This window comes from Bombina bombina, chromosome 4, assembly GCF_027579735.1.
Source record: "Bombina bombina isolate aBomBom1 chromosome 4, aBomBom1.pri, whole genome shotgun sequence".
Taxonomy (NCBI): Eukaryota; Metazoa; Chordata; class Amphibia; order Anura; family Bombinatoridae; genus Bombina; species Bombina bombina.
In genome coordinates this window covers 864,476,472-864,497,268 of record NC_069502.1, presented here as the reverse complement: position 1 = coordinate 864,497,268, position 20,797 = coordinate 864,476,472, and the positions used below count along the sequence as shown (strand labels likewise).

General features: G+C 36.1%; 3 protein-coding genes across 3 annotated transcripts in view; all 3 read left to right on the top strand.

Annotated features, from left to right (window-relative positions):
* The window catches only part of LOC128658008 (gastrula zinc finger protein XlCGF71.1-like), a 93,812-nt gene that overhangs the window by 15,891 nt on the left and 57,124 nt on the right, over positions 1–20,797 (top strand). Inside the window, exons 2-3 of the mRNA XM_053712450.1 lie at positions 17,714–17,840; positions 19,219–19,302. Of these exons, the coding sequence (XP_053568425.1) occupies positions 17,720–17,840; positions 19,219–19,302 (205 nt within the window). The 5' untranslated portion in view covers positions 17,714–17,719. The remainder of the gene's footprint in view (positions 1–17,713; positions 17,841–19,218; positions 19,303–20,797) is intronic.
* Positions 4,354–6,950, top strand: LOC128658010 (uncharacterized). Its single transcript, XM_053712452.1, is given in 2 exon segments — positions 4,354–6,324; positions 6,327–6,950. Coding segments are annotated over 2 exon segments (2,595 nt in total).
* LOC128658009 (ATP-dependent DNA helicase pif1-like) lies at positions 7,332–11,705 on the top strand. Its single transcript, XM_053712451.1, has 2 exons — positions 7,332–8,736; positions 11,614–11,705. The coding sequence occupies exons 1-2, from the start codon at positions 7,332–7,334 to the stop codon at positions 11,703–11,705; spliced, it is 1,497 nt and encodes a 498-aa protein (XP_053568426.1).

The following is a 20,797-nucleotide window of genomic DNA, read 5'->3' as shown; positions in this document are numbered from 1 at the left end:
GCGCAAGCAACACTTCCTGCTCCTTGCTCCACCCCAAACGGAAGTCCATTATAGTCTATGGTCATTCCATTTTGTCATTCACCCTTGTCATTCCATAGAAAACAGCTATAATCTGATGTAATCTCACTTTCAGAATATGCTACTGTACTTGTGGAACATATCAGGTAAATATCTATTTTTTTATGTATCATAGTTTAGTTTCTATAGCACTTTTAAATGTAATCCCATTATAGTCTAAGGGCATTCCATTTTGTCATTCACCCTTGTCATTCCATAGAAAGCAACTATAATCTGATGTAATCTCACTTTCACAATATGCTACTGTACCTGGGGAACATATCTGGTAAATATCTATTTTTTTATGTATCATAGTTTAGTTTCTATAGCAATTTTAAATGTAATCCCATTATAGTCTATGGGCATTCCATTATGTAATTCACCCTTCTCATTTTCAGAATATGCTACTGTACCTGTGGAACATATCTGGTAAATATCTAGTTGATATGTCTCATAGTTTTGTTGCTTCAACACTTTTAATTTTACATCCCATCAAAGTCAAAGGCATTCCATTTTGTCATTCACCCTTGTCATTCCATAGAAAGCAGCTATAATCTGACGTAATCTCACTTTCAGAATATGCTACTGTACCTGGAGAACATATCTGGTAAATATCTATTTGTTAGGTATCACAGTTTAGTTTCTATAGCACATTTAAATGTAATCCCATTATAGTCTATGAGCATTCCATCTTGTCATTCACCCTTGTCATTCCATAGAAAGCAGCTGTAATTTGACGTAATCTCACTTTCAGAATATGCTACTGTACCTGGGGAACATATCTGGTAAATATCTATTTGATATTGTCTCATATTTTAGTTTCTATAGCACTTTTAAATCTATCCCCATTATAGTCTATGGTCATTCCATTATGTCATTCACCCTTGTTATTAAACATAGAAACATAGATATTGACGGCAGATAAGAGCCATAGGCCCAGCAAGTCTGCCCGACCTTACCTAACAGTATAAACTTATCTAGTTCGTAGAATAGCCCTATGCTTGTCCCATGCATTTTTAAAGTCCCCCACAGTGTTTGTTGCTACTACCTCTTGAGGAAGTTTATTCCATAAATCAATCACTCTTTCTGTAAAGAAGTGCTTCCTCAAATTACTCCTGAATCTACTACCCTTTAGCTTGAGCTCATGACCCCTTGTTCTTGAATTTTCCATTTTATGTAAAATACCCACAGCCTCAGTTTTACTAAACCCTTTAATGTACTTGAAAGTTGCTATCATATCACCTCTTTCCCTTCTCTCCTCTAAGCTATACATATTTAGGTCATTGAGCCTATACTGGTAAGTTTTATTTTTTAGACCATGTACCATTTTGGTAGCCCTCCTTTGCACAGATTCAAGTTTGTTAATATCCTTCTGAAGATATGGCCTCCAGAACTGCACACAATACTCAAGATGAGGCCTAACTAATCCTATATTATAAAAGACAAGAGTTTGTCTGAAGCCGTCATGCGCAGTTCAGACAAACTCTTGCCGCTGCACGCGCAACCCACTTAGCATTGTTTGTTAGCACCCCGCACGCGCACGCGCCTTACCGCACACTCTCAAAACTGATTTGAGCCCCAGATTTGAGCCCCATTGTTTGTGAACCTTACCGCACACTCACAAACTGATTTGAGCCCCATTGTTTCACACTCACAAACTGATTTGAGCCCCATTGTTTCACACAAACTGATTTGAGCCCATTGACCCCCCTTGCTGCGCACGCACACTTTGAGCCCCCCGCACGCGCACGCGAACCCGTGAAGCCCTAGCCATTGACAACCCACTTGCGCACGCCCTAGCCATTGACAACCCACTTGCGCACGCGCACACGAACCCACGCGCACGCAACTAGCCGTTAAAAGCGTCGCGAGCCATAATACATTGCGCATTTCTATTGCACTGGCACTGAGAAAGGTCTTCATTTCAAAGCTCCGCAAAAAAAAAAAAATTTAAGCAAAAAGCAAAAACCTCTTTACTTTAATTTAAAAGAATTGGGTCTTGAAACTCTTTACTTTAGTTTAAAATAATTGGGTCTTGAAATTTTATGCCCTCAGGAAAAAAATTACCTCAGGACTTATGCTGCGCATTTCTTTTGCACTGGCACTGAGATTATTTGAAAGCAAACATTTGCTCTTTAGTTTAAAAATTTGTACATACTAAAAACATTTGCTCTTTAGTTTAAAAATTTTAGTTTAAAAAAAAAATGTTGAAAAAAAAAGTCCCTCAGGAAAAAATTTGCTCTTTAGTTTAAAAATTTGTACATACTAAAAAAAAATACCTCACATTTGCTTTTTAGTTTAAACATTTTTAATACCTCAGGACTTATGTATGTGCAAAATAGCACATACTAAAAAAAAAAACCTAGCACTCAGGACTTATGTATGTGCTAAACATACTAAAAAAAAAAAAAAACCACATACAAAAAAAATATATGCTTATTTAAAAAAAAAAAAAAATATACACAGAACATACAAAAAAAACAACACTGTGCTAACAGAACATACAAAAAAAAGGAATAATAGCCTCATAAAGAGCCCAACACTGTGCTAACAGCACATAGTAGTTTAAAAAAAAAAAAAAAAAAAAAACCTTAATAGGATCAAAAAAAAAAATTTAGGTTTTAAAAATAAAAAAGGATTAACAGGCTCATAAAAGAGCACAACACTGTGCTAACAGCACATAGAAAATAAATATTTTAGTCATAAGCTCATAAAAGAGCTCAATACTGTGCTGCACAGCACATATAACATAACTATATTACTTTAAAAGAAAAAATAGTGCTCCACTGCACATATAAAAAGTCTCTATACAAATAAAAAAAAAAAAGGAAATAAAGAGCGCCTAATACTACATAAGCAGCATTATAATAAACCCTTTGAAAAAAAACCCCACATATATACTGCATAAAAAAGGAAAAAAAGAGTGCCTAATACTACATAAGCAGCATTATAAGAAACATTTTTAAAAAAACATATATACAGAATAAAAAAGGCAAAAAAAGAGCCTAATACTACATAAGCAGCATTATAATAAAATCTTTGAAAAAAACACATATATACTGCATAAAAAAGGCAATAAAGAGTGCCTAATACTACATAAGCTGAATTTTAATCAACCTTTTTAAGAAAAGATATAAAAACATATATACTGCATAAAAAAAGTGTCTTAAAAAAAGGACATAATACAAAAAAAAGAGTGTTTAAAACAAAGTAAAGAGTGACAAACACGCCTAATGTCTACAACAAAATAAAGAGTGCCTAAGACTGCATGAACAAAAATTAAGACTGCAAAAAACAAAGTTACTCATAAGCAGCATTATATATATACTGTATAAAAAACCCCATAAAGAGTGCCTAATACTAATAAACCGTAAAAAACATATATACTGCATAAAAAAAAAGTGTATAAAAAAAGTGCATAAAAAAAAAAGAGTGTTTAAAACAAAGTAAAGAGTGACAAACACGCCTAATAAAGAGTGACTAAGACTGCATGAAAAAAAAATAAAACTGCCAAAAACAAAAGAAAAAGTGTATTGTCTAAAAAAAAAAAATTTGCCTAACATTGCCTAATACAAAATAAAGACTATCTAAAAAAATAAAGACTGCCGATATTAAAAAAAGAGTGCCTAAAAAAACAGGGAAATAAAGAGACTGCCTAAAACAAATAAAGAGACAGCAATAAACAGCATAAAAAAGGCAATAAAGAGTGCCTAATACTACATAAGCAGCATAAACACGCCTAATGTCTACAACAAAATAAAGAGTGCCTAAGACTGCATTAAAAAAAAATAACACTGCCAAAAACAAAATAAAAAGTGTATAAAACAAAGTAAAGAGTGCCTAAGACTTTGTTAAACAAAATAAAGATTGTCTAAAAAAAAAAAAGTGTGCCTAACATTGCCTAATACAAAATAAAGACTGCCGATATAACAAAGAGAGTGCCTAAAAGACTGCCTAAAACAAATAAAGACACTGCATAAACAGCATAAAAAAGGCAATAAAGAGTGCCTAATACTACATAAGCAGCATTATAACAAATTTATAAAAAAAAAAAATATATACAACATAAAAAAGCCAATAAAGAGTGCCTAATACTACATAAGCAGCATTATAACAAACCGATTTAAAAAAACATATATACAGCATAAAAAAGGCAATAAAGAGTGCCTAATAAGAATAAACCTTAAAAAACATATATACTGCATAAAAAAAAGTGACTACAAAGAAGTGCATAAAAAAAAAAAAAGAGTCTTTAAAACAAACTAAAGAGTGCTGCATAAAAATAAAAATAGAAGAATGCCTCCTAAAAGAATTTTAACACAGGAAGATGCAGAAAACGTTAAACGCAGAAGAAAAGAAACTCAACGTATACGACGGACACATATGACTGAACAACAAAGGGTAACTCTACGCAAAAAGGATTCTTCAAAAAAACGGATTTGTAGGGCCAATATGACTGCTCAGGAAAAATGTCTCCAACTGGACATGCAAAGATCACGTTCTGCTGCACGTAGAAAAAAAAAAAAAAATAGTACTAACATCAACCATTCATTATTTAATGAAGACAATGTCCCGATGCACACATGTGGTCAACTTAATGTTTATTGCAAATTTTGCATGGCAAAGCATTTTCCAGAGGAACAACCAAGCGATAAGCTTTTTAATAAATGCTGCAATAAAGGAATAATAACATTACCTCATATACAAATTTCACCACTGATCCAACAACTAATGACTGGACAACACACACATTCAAAGAATTTTATGCAAAATATCCGTTCTATAAATAGTGCATTGGCGTTTGCATCAATGGGAGCAAACATTGCACCACCTCCAGGATATGGCCCATACTGTTTTAGAATAAATGGCCAAATTTATCACCGATCTGGTGCTTTGCATCCAGAAAATGATGATCAACGCAAATTTGCACAACTCTACATTTTGAGTCCTGAGGAAGCTGCGGACCAACGAGCAGCACTAAAAGAAAATTCAGGATGTCACATTGAACTTTTGAGGGAGTTAAGTTTATATATGTCTCAGTATAACCCTTTTGCAAAAGCATGTAAAATGCTCTATGAGGTAGAGCAAGAATGCATCCATGAAGCATCTTTAAATGGAGTTCAAAATTCTAAAGTTTCAATGGTAATTCTGCAGGACAGAACATCAGATTACCGAAGATATAACGTACAAAGAGTTAATGAGGTTGCTGTTATTTTCCAAAATTCTGATGGTGAACCTCCTCTTGAACGTGACCTTCTTATTCATTGCCGATCTACAGATCAAACAAAAAAAACTGAAAGAATAAGTGTTTTAGATCCTAATCTTGAACCATTGCTGTATCCTTTGTTGTTTCCATATGGGGACCAAAGTTGGGGTTCCAATATTGCTCTTAACTACAGGCCAACATCAATTAGTGATGTACAAAGAAGAGTAACCACCAATCCAAGGATAAGAGTTAGCCAAATGAAATACTACTCTTACAGAATTTCAATTAGGGATCAATTCAATCTTTTCCTTAGTGCTGGCAAGTTGACGCAGCAGTACTTTGTTGATGCTTATGTCAAGACTGAGGCCAACAGACTCAACTATATCCGTCAAAATCAATCTAATCTTCGCATTGAAAAATATACAGGATTAATGGATTACATTCAAAGTGAGGCTGCTGCACAGGGCCTGATGCCTGGAAAAGCAGTTATTTTGCCATCATCTTTTCAGGGAAGTCCACGAAATATGGCCCAAAACTACCATGATGCTATGGCCATTGTTAGAGAATATGGAAAACCGGATTACTTCATCACCATGACCTGCAACCCTAAATGGCCTGAGATACTTGATAACCTATTAGAAGGTCAAGCAGTGGAGTTCAGACCAGATTTGGTAGCAAGAGTTTTCAATCTCAAATTAAATTCTCTTTTGAATGATATCTTGAACAAACATGTTCTTGGAAGTCCTTGCGCAAAAGTGCATGTAACAGAGTTTCAAAAAAGAGGATTACCACATGCTCATATCCTTTTAATATTGAAAGCCGAAGACAAGCCAAATGATGCTGAAACCATTGACACTTTTATATCAGCTGAAATTCCTGATGAACAGATTTATCCAAGACTACATGCTATTGTAATAAAGCATATGATACACGGTCCATGTGGAGAACATAATTTAAATTCTCCATGCATGGTTGATGGTAATTGCAGCAAGAATTTTCCAAAAAATTTTCAAAAAGAAACTTTAATTAATGTTGATGGATATCCGCGATATCGTAGACAAAAAAAAATGACACCACTGTAATTGTCAAAGGGAAAAAAATTGACAACTCATGGGTAGTTCCATATAGTCCATACTTCTGCTTGAAATACAACTGCCATATAAATGTAGAGAGTTGTGTTTCTGTTAAAAGTGTTAAATATCTCTTCAAATATGTATATAAAGGTTACGATTGTGCAAATATTTCCATTAAGGAACATAATACACTACAGCATGATGAAATTCAAAATTTTTTGGACACAAGATATGTCAGTGCTCCTGAAGCTGTTTGGAGGTTGTATGGTTTTTTGATGCACCATCAAACACATACAATAATAAGACTTCAAGTTCATCTTCCAGGCGAACAAGATGTATATTTCCATAATGAAAACGTACAATTAGCTGCAGAAAAGGCACAAGACAGGGATACCACTTTGACAGCATACTTTAAGTTGAATGTGGATAATAATGCGGCACGTGAACTTTTTTACTTTGACATTCCTCAACATTTTGTATTTGATTTAAAAAACCGTAAGTGGAATCCAAGACAAAGAGGAGCAGATACAACAATTGGCAGATTGTATAATGTAAATATTTCATCAGATTTGGAGAGATTTTGTTTGAGGTTATTGCTCTTGCACTTAAAATGAGCAATATCCTTTAAGGACTTACGAACTGTTAATGGACAAGTTTGTCACACATTCAAAGAAGCTGCCCAAAAGCTTTCACTTTTAGATGACGACGCTACATGAGATCTTACACTTAACGAATCAGCATCTCAACAAATGCCTAAACAAATGAGGGAACTGTTTGCTTATTTGTGTATATTTGTTGTCCCACCTAATGTCCCACAACTCTTTGAAAAATACAAACATGATCTTTATGAAGATTATTCACGTCATGAAGACCACATTGATGATTGCAAAAGTTGCAAAAATTTGGCATTAACAGATATTCAAAATGTTCTCATATTGCATAGTAAACGTTGTGAAGATTTTGGACTACCCAATCCATCAAACTTCATTCCAGAAATGCAATTCAACTATGTTACACAGTTGGAAGCCCAAGTTGGAGCACAACTTCAAGAAGCATTAAACATCGAGCAAAAAGCTGCATTTGACAATGTAATGTCTGCAATTGATAATGAAAATTTACCACACAGATGTTTTTTTATTGATGGACCTGGTGGAAGTGGCAAGACTTATTTATATAAAACATTATTGAGTACTTTACGTGGACGCACAGATGGAGTTCTTCCTGTTGCCTCTACAGGAATAGCAGCTAATCTCCTTGATGGTGGCAGAACTTACCATTCACAGTTTAAGCTTCCAATTCCATTACTGGAAACATCAACATCAAATATGAGAATGACTTCAAAAGATGCAGAGTTCATACGTAATGCTAAATTGCTTATTTGGGATGAGGCCTCAATGACACCCGGTATAGCTCTAAAATGTGTAAATAACCTTCTTCAGGAAATTATGCAGAACAATAAGCCATTTGGTGGAAAAGTTATACTCCTTGGTGGAGACTTCAGACAAACACTCCCAGTTCTTCCTCATTGCAATAGAACTGCTATTGTGGAAGCTACTATAAAGTTCTATGATCACTGGGATAAATTTAAAATTTTAAAATTGAAGAATAATGTGCGTTCAGTGGATCCAGAATTTAGCAATTGGCTACTAAAATTAGGACAGGGTTCATTAAATAATTCAGAGGGCCTTCCTGAGGATTTAGTTGAGATCCCTTCCAAATTAATATGCAATGATTGTATCATATCTGAAATTTTTGGAAAAAAAATTCTTCCATCTGATCTTCACAGTTTTTCAAAAAAGGCCATTTTGTGTACGAAAAATTGTCATGTTGATCAAATCAATGAGCATGTATTAAATATACTCGATGGTGATGAAAAAATATATCTGAGTTCAGATTCAATTGATGATCAGACAGATGAAGATGCACAAAACTATCCCATAGAGTTTCTAAACGAATTAGCTCCATCAGGAATGCCTCTTCATAAGTTAAAAATAAAATTGGGAAGTATTATTATGTTGCTCAGAAATCTGAACACAAAAAAAGGTCTGTGCAATGGAACAAGATTGATAGATAAAGATCTTAAGCCAAATCTATTAATTGCAGAAGTACTCACAGGAACAGCAAAAAAACAAATGGTGTTTATTCCGAGAATAGATTTAGCCCCTGCCAACACTGAACTACCATTCATTTTACGAAGGAGACAGTTTCCAATAAAACTTGCATTTGCAATGACCATCAACAAATCACAAGGTCAAACGTTAGACAAAGTAGGAATATTTCTTCCAGAACCAGTATTCAGTCATGGACAACTTTATGTTGCAATGTCTCGAGTTCGTACATCATCTGATGTCAAAATTAAGATACTTCAAAGTTCAAAGCAAGGAAAGATATTACCAAACAGTGATACAATTTATACAAAAAACATTGTTTATAAAGAAATATACTTTAAATAAATAAATAAGTTGTGTATTTTTAATTAGTTAGAAGTAATTTTGTATTATTTAGAGCAACAATATTCTTCATGTACAAATTAAACTTTATTTTAATTTAATTTACTAAAAATAAAAATATGACTTTATGTCTACTTTAATGTTTATATCTTATGTTATTTTTTTGAATAACAAAAAAAAAAAAAAATTATTTGGCCCGTGTACACGGGCTTTAACACTAGTGATCTATAAAGTGGCATAAGAACCTTACTATTTCTGCTGCAAATACCTCTACCAATACATCCAAGCATTCTGCTAGCCTTACTCGCTGCATTACTACATTGTTTACTAAGTTTTAAATCATCTGAAATAATAATTCCCAAGTCCTGTTCCTCGTCTGTAACAGTCAGTAAAGTGTCATTGAGTCTGTAATTAACATTTGGATTTTTCTTCCCTAAATGCATTATTCCATAGAAAGCAGCTATAATCTCACGTAATCTCACTTTCAGAATATTATACTGTACCTGGTAAATATCTATTTGATATGTCTGATATTTTTAATAAATATCTAGTTGATATGTCTCATAGTTTTGTTGCTTCAACACTTTTTTAATTTTACATACCATTAAAGTCTATGGGCATTCTATTTTTTTTTTTTTTATATATTTTTTATTGAGGTTCTTTTCGATACAAACAATTAAAGGGACACTGTACTCAAATTTTTTCTTTTGTAATTCAGAAAGAGCATGCAATTTTAAGCAACTTTCTAATTTACTCCTATTATCAATTTTTCTTTGTTCTCTTGCTATCATTATTTGACAAAGAAGGCATCTAAGCTTTTTTTTTTGGTTTCAGTACTCTGGACAGCACTTTTTTATTGGTGGATGAATTTATCCACCAATCAGCAAGGACAACCCAGGTTGTTCACCAAAAATGGGCCGGCATCTAAACTTACATTCTTGCATTTCAAATAAAAATACCAAGAGAATGAAGAAAATTTGATAATAGGAGTAAATTAGAAAGTTGCTTAAAATTTCATGCTCAATCTGAATCACAAAAGAATTTTTTTGGGTACAGTGTCCCTTTAATAGTTGCCATAACATACATACAAAAGAAAGCAAATTGTTACAGGGTAGGCAACGAAAACAAGTAAAGGAAACATATAGTATGCATTACATGTTCAGTACAGACAATAATTGCTGAACAAACTGTAAACCCACCAGATGATTTAAGTGGCCGCTCTTGGACCACATAGTTATAAGTAACATAGTATAAGGTAGGTAAGCCTTAATGTGGAGGGGCCACTCATGGACCCCAAATGAAGGACCTCTTTTTTTTGTACTTTTTGATACTATATTTCTGATGTATATTTTAACAAGGTAGGGTGACACTAAAATAAGCTAGCAATAAATTGGTGGGAATAGAGATGATGTCAACATGAAACTTAACTGCTAGTCAGGAGATCTCTAACATAATATAAAGGGAAAGGAGAACCAGGATAATAGAGTAATGCCTTGAAAGACTAAATTATCTAAAGAAGTTACTCAAGCATCAATTGAAACTAGCTGTACTTTGCTGTTAAAGAGCCTAAAATATGGTATATTTATCCCCTCACTAAGGCATAGGTTAAATTATACTGATTTACTAGGTAATACAGATGGGAAACTAGTTAGTTTACTCATCCAATAGAGTACATTGTGAAGTCATGTCCGGAACCCCTATCACGATCCGGCAAGGCCCAGGTATACAAAGTTTAATTATGCTCCAGGCCCTCCCATAAAATAAAAAAAAATAAAAAAAATAATAATGTACCTCCTAGCATACCATAAAGAGAACATTTACTATATATCTCTTAACAGTGCTATTGGAGTAGGTCCAGCCTGCCCCATAAACAAAGTGCAATTCACACAGCATACTGGGTTTGGAGCTAAGCATATTCTAAAGAAAGTAAAGAGATTTGGTCTGCGTGCATGATAGTGGCAGCACACAGTTAGAGATGAGGGTAAATACATGGCTTGCTTGTACTAATCTCCTAGTACTATTTATTTATTATATGTGTTATGTCCTGAAATTGTATATGGAGATGAAGTGATACACTAAGTTTTACAGAGCCTAATAGATGAATGCACTTTACACTACCTGGGAGCTCATCACAATAACATGAGCCAAATTGCAAACTAACCAAGTGCAATCATTTGAGGAACCACTCTCCTGAACTTAAGTACTCTACCTGGTCAGAGCCCGGTACAAACATAAAGCATTGATAGCTGGTACAGTAAAAGCAAAGTAACAAAGAGCTCTGTATTATAGTTGAGAGGTAATAAATGCTCAGTCTAGGCACAGACATATTTTCAAAAGTCCCTTACATACATCATAAGCTCAAATTCTTACATGTAAACAAGCATCAGTTTGTTTATTAGTGGCATAATGTTACTTAAGGTGAGCTTAGTTGGACATACTATGAGAATGAATAGATGCAGTGAACATGCGTAGTAGTAATTATAATTGACTAGGGATTCTATGCAGGGAGTCAGAGTCATGGATGATTTGTGCTAAGCTCTTGGGATTATTCATGGGATTCGCTTTATATACTAGGTCCTGAGATGGGTTGTGAAAAAAAAAGTGTTATGATAAACTATACAGAACTTGATATGCGTGAGTAGTGTATTCTAAAAAGGAGCTCATCGCTATGACATGGACCAGAACTTTATCTAAATAAGTGCAATCAATGAAACAAACACCTTCTTTATAAACATACCACAAGATCAGAGGTCAAATACCAAAGTGGAGAAGAAATATAAAAGTACAATAAAAATAAAATAACTGTAATCTTTGTCTTATACTTTAGGTAGATTAGTTGCTTATTCTAAACACATGTACATTCTCAAAGGTGAACAGGCATCCATTCTTGTTCAATTAGCAAATGTCACAACTCAATAACTGCTCAGTTCCAACTCATAAACAACTCTAAGATTCTCTAATAGATGTTATGGGCTTGGATCCTTGTTTGTGGACCATCTTCAAATCGTATACAGATGGTATTATGTCCCAGCTTAAGGTACTATCTAGGCTTAAAATTATCACTGTCCCAAAGCAAAAAGGAATAGCAGACCGTACCTGCAGCAAATAGATAAGTTCTGTATCACAGCTGCAGGGTTTGCTTAGAGAGCCGTAGCTGCAAGTGTGAGCGTCTTAGAAGGCTAAGGAACCAAACATGCGTGAAGCAATGACAAAAAGGAGGTGTGTTCTCAGGATCCAATCGGAAGAGCGAATGTGCTGACAGGCTGTACACACAAGAGCTGGAACCGCGACCAGCGAGTGTAGAAAGCAAAAGTCAGTGTAAGTTTATATCCTCGTAAAAAGGCAACCGTAAATGAGGAGAGACTCTGTTAGAGCCTGCTGTAATCAGTGAGTGGGTTGTTGATCGTGAGTGCGGTTTGATCAGTCAAATGAGAACCGTTATCACGCAGACAATTACTGCTCAAAGTCCCTTTTCTTGTAAGTTATCTTCCAAAATAAGCAGCAGACAAGTCTTTGGAATAAAGTTGAAGATAGTAGTTAAGAGGGATTAGACTTTTTTTTAGGGTTTTGTAGACTCCTAGCCAAAAGATATAAACAACCATGTCACAGGCTGCACCAATACACAGCATTTGTGATCTCTTACACCAATCGATAGGTCATATTGATGTGAAAGCCAGGAGCCGTATAACCTCCCGTTCACCCAGAAGGCCATCCTCCTGGGTCCCAGGCAGCAAAAAAAGGAACCTGTAGCTGTGTCCAAATCAGCACGGGACAAACTGAGCAACACATAAGCCTGTATGATTTAATTACAGCCGTGGAGGGGAAAGTTACAGGTATAGCCAGATTTAAGTAGCCTATATACTGCGCTGAGGACCTATGATATGTGCGCCTTTTTCCTGCTCGGCTCAGCGGTCCATCCGCTCGAAGTCCTGTCGCTGCCGTAGTGTGATCAGAGGGTAATGCAGTAGAGCGGTTCATTGCAATCTCTGGGTCATGTTGATCCTGTAGTCTTTCCTCGCTAGACTCCCCAGTTCTTGTTGACATGCTAAGGGCAGTATGCTGACGCCGGGGTCCCAAAGCGCCACCACCTCCACCCCTCACAACTAGAGGTTCAGCTTGGGTAAGTTCACAAGGAGGACAGTTGTCGTTGCTCCCAAACGTTATGCGGAGCTTGTCCTCTAAGGCGGCATGGTGGGCAACAAGCAGTTTGCGCAGGTCCTCCCAAAAACACAGAGGGATCTCCATATTGAAAGTTATTAGCTCCTGCTGGGTAGAAATAAAGAAAACTCTATTCGTTCCAGTGTAGTCTGTGTCTAATTATCATGAATTTTTGCAGTATCTTGCGGGGTAAACTGCATCCTAACGACAGAGGCAAACAAGTGCCCTGCCGGGGGGTGAGTGAGATGTTAGGCCGCAACCTCTGAATCGTTCCGGTAAGCAGGGTATTAATTCTAGCCCCAAGATGAGATAATAATATGATGGAGCTGGCTTAGCTGCACATTCTCAATCCAAAAATATATGTGCTGAGATGATGAAAAGAGGGATTACATGCAGGTTTGGGCTAGAAGTTGCAGGAGCTAAAAAGTTTGCGACCTGTCATGGCCGCTGCCCGGAAGTTCCCCCGGGCATTCTATTTTGTCATTCACCCTTGTCATTCCTTTTAGTACATCCCCTACTCAATATTATATATCTGTGTGTAATGTACTGGGGATATGATGTTTGTGTGCGTCTCAGAGGGAACTACGCTATAATATTATATATCTGTGTATAATGTACTGGGGATATGGTGTGTGTGCCTCAGTGGGAACTACTCTATAATATTATAAATCTGAGTATAATGTACTGGGGATATGGTGTGTGTGTCTCAGAGGAAACTACTCCATAATATTATATATCTGTGTATAATGTGCTTGGGACATAGTGTGTGTGTGTCTCAAAAGGAAATAATTATACAGTATTATATATCTGTGTTTAATGTACTGGTGATATGGTGTGTGTGTCAGAGGGAACTACTCCACAATATTATATAGCTGTGTATAATGTGCTGGGGATAACATCATGTGTGTGTCTCAGAGGGAACTACTCAATATTATATACTGTATCTGTGTGTAATGTACTGAGGATATGATGTTTGTGTGTGTCTCAGAAGGAACCACTCCACAATATTATATAGCTGTGTATAATGTGCTGGGGATAACATCATGTGTGTGTCTCAGAGGGAACTACTCAATATTATATACTGTATCTGTGTGTAATGTACTGAGGATATGATGTTTGTGTGTGTCTCAGAAGGAACCACTCCATAATATTATATATCTGTGTATAATGTGCTTGGGACATAGTGTGTGTCTTAGAGGGAACTACTGCATAATATTATGTATCAGTGTGTGATGTACTGCGGATATGTTGTGTATGTGTCTCAGAGGGAATCCCTCCATTTAAATATATATCCATGAACAAGGTGGAGAGGGTTGTGTTTCTGTGAGAGGGTACCTCTCTATTACATTAGATATATCTGTGTATAAAGTAGTGGGGGCAATATGTGATGTAGAGGGAACCTCTTTATAATACATACTGATATTTTCTTCAGTGGTCAATAAAACCAAAGCAGGATATAATATTTTTTCTATCTTTGATCCCTTTATTAAGGATTTACACCTGTTTATCATGGTCTTGCCCTGTTATTACTGGGATGTGACATGGGTGTAGAAGGGATCACTACATGTGAGGGCTTATTAGCCCTGATAAAGTTGCATTCAGAGGTACCTCTGGGTAATTTAAGACTATATTTAAATATAAAAAAAACATTTTATTTTGCCGTTTAAATTGATATTAAAACTTAGAGGATATGCACATTTGTGCTCAGTTCACCCCCAGGAACAGAATGCTAACTGGGGTAAACAATACACAAATAAATACATAAAATAACTGTGTTAAGATGCCATCAAGAAAAAATTATTTTATTGGCCATTTAAATTTCTAGTATCTTCTTAGGAGGATAGAGATGTTATTTGTACTTATTGTAGTTTAACTGTATAGTTAAGTCTTTACCATCACAGTTAGTAAAAGCTTTTAGTAAAACGTTTGTCACACAATTTTTTCATTGTCATCAAAAATAAATCACTACACTTGTAAGAGAGGGTTTGGCCTAAATATTTAACCAAATATGTAGTAATTAGCTTGAATGGTTTCAATGCTAGTGAATTTTGTGTGACATAGACACAGATCTGTACATTTATATGTAACATTTACACTCTCCACTCTAGTTCTAGGTCAGTGTTACTGTGAGTGACAAGGTGAGAATCTGTAATTCAATGTCACACACGTCAGTGCAACACATATACACACACAACACATATACACACACACAACATATACATATACACACAAACCATAGGCAGAACACTGTGCGATCTGCGTTCTTATCGCAGAAACTGAAGGGTCTCTGCAGAAAGAACGGCAGTGCCAGTTAAAAATATTTTTTGCCTGCACTTTTAATTTCGGCCTGCAGGTGTCACTGTTCCGTTCTCAATAGAAATATTTGCTATGTTCCTCTCTTTTTAATTTCCTTTCATTTCCTGAACTCCAGTGCGGTACAGAGTAACAGCACATTGCAGAAAAGGTAAGTCAGGGCTTAACAAATGTATTCTAGGAGTGTAGGAGCCAACCAAAATACTTAGACAGATTTTATTTTTGTTCTTTAATAAGTGTGTGTGTGTTTATGTTGTGTGTGTGTGTGTTTATGTTGTGTGTGTGTGTGTATATGTTGTGTGTGTGTGTGTATATGTTGTGTGTGTATATGTTAAGTATACGTTGTGTGTATATGGTGTATATGGTGTGTGTATATGTTTTTGTATATGTTTGTGTGTGTGTATGTGGTGTGTATGTGTGTGTGTGTATGTATGTTGTGTGTATATATGGTGTGTGTGTGTGTGTGTGTGTATATATATATATATATATATATATATATATATATATTTGTAGACAAAGTGCACTCCAAGCTTATCAATCAGCTGCCTTGGGTGCAACAAACAGTATGTATAGGCAAGTAGAAGAAAGTGCACTCCACAGGACTTACTTGTTAATCAACTTTATTGTGAACGTTTTCGAGCCTGACCGGCTCGTCCTCAGACAGACAAAACAACAACCTTTGGAGTGCACTTTCTTCTACTTGCCTATATATATATATGTGAGTGTATATGGTGTGTGTGTATGTGTATATGTTGTTGGTGTGTGTGTATGGTATGTGTGTGTGTATATGTGTTGTGTATGTGTATATGTTGTGTGTGTATGGTATGTGTTGTGTATGTGTATATGTTGTGTGTGTATGGTATGTGTTGTGTATGTGTATATGTTGTTGGTGTGTGTATGGTATGTGTGTGTATGTGGTGTGTGTGTGTGTGTGTATATATATATATATATATATATATATATATATATATATATATATATATATATATATATATATATACTGTATATGGTGTGTATGGTGTGTGTGTGTGTGTGTGTATATATATGGTGTGTGTGTATATATATGGTGTATATTGTGTGTGTGTGTGTGTGTATGTGGTTTGTGTGTATATATGGTGTGTGCATGTGTATGATGTGTGTGTGGGTGTGTGTATGGTGTGTGGGTGTTTGGTGTGTGTATATGTTGTGTGTGTGTGTGTGTATATGGTGTGTGTATATGGTGTATACACAGGCTGTACATGAACCTGTCCTCATGCACACCGAGTAAGGGCAACAAACACAGCAACACCAGCTTCTTAAAGACACTGCAGAAAAATTTTCATTAAAAAAAAATCTCATCGCAGAAAATGAAAAAAAGTTCTGCCTCTTGGCACTCACAACATATATATATACACACACACACACACACACACACACCATATACACACACACCATATACACACACACACCATATACACACACACACAACATATACACATACACACAACATATACACATACACACACACCACATACACACACCACATATACACACCACATATACACACCACATATACACACCACATATACATACAACATATACATACACACACAACACATACACACAAAATATACACACACACGTGTGTTTGTATATGGTGCGTGTGTATATGTTGTGTGTATAACATATATATATATATATATATATATATATATATATATATATACACACACAACATATATACATACACACACACACTATATACACACACCATATATATATATACACAGACACACAACATATACACAGACCATATACACACACACAACAAATACACACACACACACACACTTAAAGAACAAAAAACAAAAAAAATCTGTCTGCTAAGTATTTTGGTTGGCTCCTTTACTCCTAGAAAACATTTGTTAAGCCCTGACTTACCTTTTCTGCAATGTGCTGTTAACCTGTACCACACTGGAGTTCAGGAAGTGGAAGGGAATTGAAAAGAGAGGAACGTAGCAAATATTTACATTGAGATAGAACGGAACAGTGACACCTGCAGGTAGAAATTAAAAGTGCAGGCAAAAAAAAAAAAATATATAGCTGCAACTGCCGTTCTTTCTGCAGACACCCTTCAGTTTCTGCGATAATAATGCAGATAGCACAGTGTTCTGTGTTGGGGCACGTCATTAATATTCCGTATCAGGGCAGATTCACATGTGACCCACATTGCCAAGCCTCAGAAATCAAAATGCTGATTGAGGAGGTGAATACCATTAGTCATATTGTCCCTTATCTGCTACTGTATGTGATGTCTGATGCTGAGTGGCCTTTAGACAACACACACACACGCTGTTCATGGTTAGTGGCCGAGCTCTGGGTTTGTTACTGGTCACTGGCAGAGTCGGTTTGATTTGTGTGGTTTATACTGCGTACATTAAGACTGGTTTTTGATGGTTTGACTTTTTAATTTGAAGGAACAAATGGAGTTTGATGAAGTTGCAGTTTATTTCTCGGAGGAGGAGTGGGGCTGTTTAACTGAAGAACAAAAAGAGCTTTATAAGAATGTGATGATGGAGAATTACAAGACCCTCAGGTCTCTAGGTAATAATTTATATAACTCTACAGGGAATGGGACAAAATGGAAAACACATATAAGTGATACATAATCTAGGCTTGTATTAAACAGATATAAAATCTATGTGTTGTTTATTACAGACATTTGTTACTTAATAAAAACATACATGAGATATACAGCCCTGTGTACCCTTCCCTTGCACTGCTCCCTGCTTGGTCATCTAGCTGAGGTCCCACCACCATTTATACATCACACACTGTGCTACTGGCCCATAGTGATTCTGTCATACATATGCGTGATGTCATAACACACAATGAGTGCCCAGAGTCTTAGGCTCTTCATTATAGTTCTGGATGCTGGAAGCAGCAGCACTAGTGGGGCTTATCTGGTTACTGTCACCACTGAGAGGGACATATGACCCTTATTTACAATGCAGGGTCTTATGTTACTGTAAGCTGCAAGTGATAGACCTAGAGAGCAGCACTCTCTGCATTACTATACATTAGGGGATATATTATACGGGGGCAGAGGCTGTAACAGAAACCTTATCTGCATATATGTGTAATAGGGATATGTTCTCAATGAAAATTGAAAATGCTTAATATCAATGGCAAGTGGTTAAAATGTCAAAGTAGCCCCTTTCCCGAATAACACACACACACACACACACACACAGTGCGCAATGCTCATTATGTAGAAAAAATATGGATTTCATGTATTTTAAATACAAACCTCTTACACTAAAATAGGAGTTATAGAAATTTGAGACTGAAAAACCAAACTGATTAATGTAAAATATATTTTTATTCTTGGTTTAAAAACACATAGGGGGATATTTATCAAAGGCCTGGCGGACCTGATCCGACAGTGCGGATCAGGTCCGCCAGATCTCACTGAATGCGGAGAGCAATACACTCTTGTGAGCTGCTGGTGCAACGCCGCCCCCTACCAATCGGTGTCAAACAACCGGATCATACTCGATTGGGTTGAATTGCAGAGATGTCTGTCCGCATGCTCAGAGCAGGCGAACAGGTTATGAAGCAGCGGTCTTTAGACCGCTGCTTAATAGCTGCTGTTTCTGTCGAGCCTGCAGGCTCACAAGAAACATGGGTCCTCAAGATCCATCCGGAGCTTTATAAATGTGCCCCATAACATACACAGCAGTGCTTTTCACATATTATAAAAAAAAATATATTTTTTACAATAAATAAGTGTAAATATGTTTGCTATACAATATAATCTTTTGTTCAAAAGTAAAGTCAAATGTGGTAAAGTTAAAATAAATTTCAACAGTAGGAGATTTTAATATTCTTTTTACTGTTTAACTAGCTAAGAGCAGTTGATAATGTTTGGCACAATATAGTGGTTTGTTTCTCATATAACCTGTGATTTATGCCCATACAGGATATGTTCATGTGAAACCTTTACTTGTTACACAGATTGAACATAGAGAGGAGCTGTATGTGTATAGTTCTCCAATTAACAAAGGTGAGTAATGAATTGATAACTATAGGCTTCATTGAAAGTTGAGCACTATTGCTAGTACAAGATGTACTATCCGTATTGTGACCCTGCTCCCCAAGGCAGAACATACAGTGATCTGAGATGTCATTGCAGAAAATGCAGCATGTCTGCAGAAAGAACAGGACACCTGCAGGAACTTTTAGCACTTTAACTTTGTAGTGCTGCTCCACATTAGACTTTTCTCTTTAAACAGAGCTGTGCTCTGGGTGCACTGTGTAATTTTTCCTTATCACAGTGCATCCAGAGTAAACTGCTGTTTGATGTGAACAGTCTAATATGCAGTAGCACTACAAAGCAGCAGTGCATTTATAGTCGACTTGCAGTGGGCTTTGAATCTTTTATTATTATTACATTTCTCCAACATAGGTGTGTCCGGTCCACGGCGTCATCCTTACTTGTGGGGATATTCTCTTCCCCAACAGGAAATGGCAAAGAGCCCAGCAAAGCTGGTCACATGATCCCTCCTAGGCTCCGCCTTCCCCAGTCATTCTCTTTGCCGTTGTACAGGCAACATCTCCACGGAGATGGCTTAGAGTTTTTTGGTGTTTAAATGTAGTTTTTATTCTTCAATCAAGAGTTTGTTATTTTAAAATAGTGCTGGTATGTACTATTTACTCTGAAACAGAAAAGAGATGAAGATTTCTGTTTGTAAGAGGAAAATGATTTTAGCAACCGTTACTAAAATCGATGGCTGTTTCCACACAGGACTGTTGAGAGGAATTAACTTCAGTTGGGGGAACAGTGAGCAGAGTTTTGCTGCTTGAGGTATGACACATTTCTAACAAGACTTGGTAATGCTGGAAGCTGTCATTTTCCCTATGGGATCCGGTAAGCCATTTTTATTAAATAAGAATAAAGGGCTTCACAAGGGCTTTAAAGACTGGTAGACATTTTTCTGGGCTAAAACGATTGATTTATAAGCATTTTTAATACTTCATAGCTTTGAGGAGTTATTTTATTCTTGGGAATTATGTAAAATAACCGGCAGGCACTGTATTGGACACCTTTTTCACTGGGGGCCTTCTCTAATCATAGGCAGAGCCTCATTTTCGCGCCTCTATTGCGCAGTTGTTTTTGGGAAGCAAGGCATGCAGATGCATGTGTGAGGAGCTCAGATACATAGAAAAAGCTTACTGAAGGCGTCATTTGGTATCGTATTCCCCTTTGGGCTTGGTTGGGTCTCAGCAAAGCAGATACCAGGGACTGTATAGGGGTTAAATATAAAAACGGCTCCGGTTCCGTTATTTTAAGAGTTAAAGCTTTCAAATTTGGTGTGCAATACTTTTAAGGCTTTAAGACACTGTGGTGAAATTTTGGTGAATTTTGAACAATTCCTTCATACTTTTTCACATTTTCAGTAATAAAGTGTGTTCAGTTTAAAATTTAAAGTGACAGTAACGGTTTTATTTTAAAACGTTTTTTGTACTTTGTTATCAAGTTTATGCCTGTTTAACATGTC

What these genes read in the sequence shown, in the direction of transcription:
- LOC128658009 (XM_053712451.1), top strand. Translation starts at nt 7,332, where the DNA reads ATGCAATTCAACTATGTTACACAGTTGGAAGCCCAAGTTGGAGCACAA. An exon ending in AGGAAAGATATTACCAAACA is followed by an intron (nt 8,737 to 11,613) that starts GTGATACAATTT and finishes CTTATACTTTAG; the next exon opens with GTAGATTAGTTGCTTATTCT.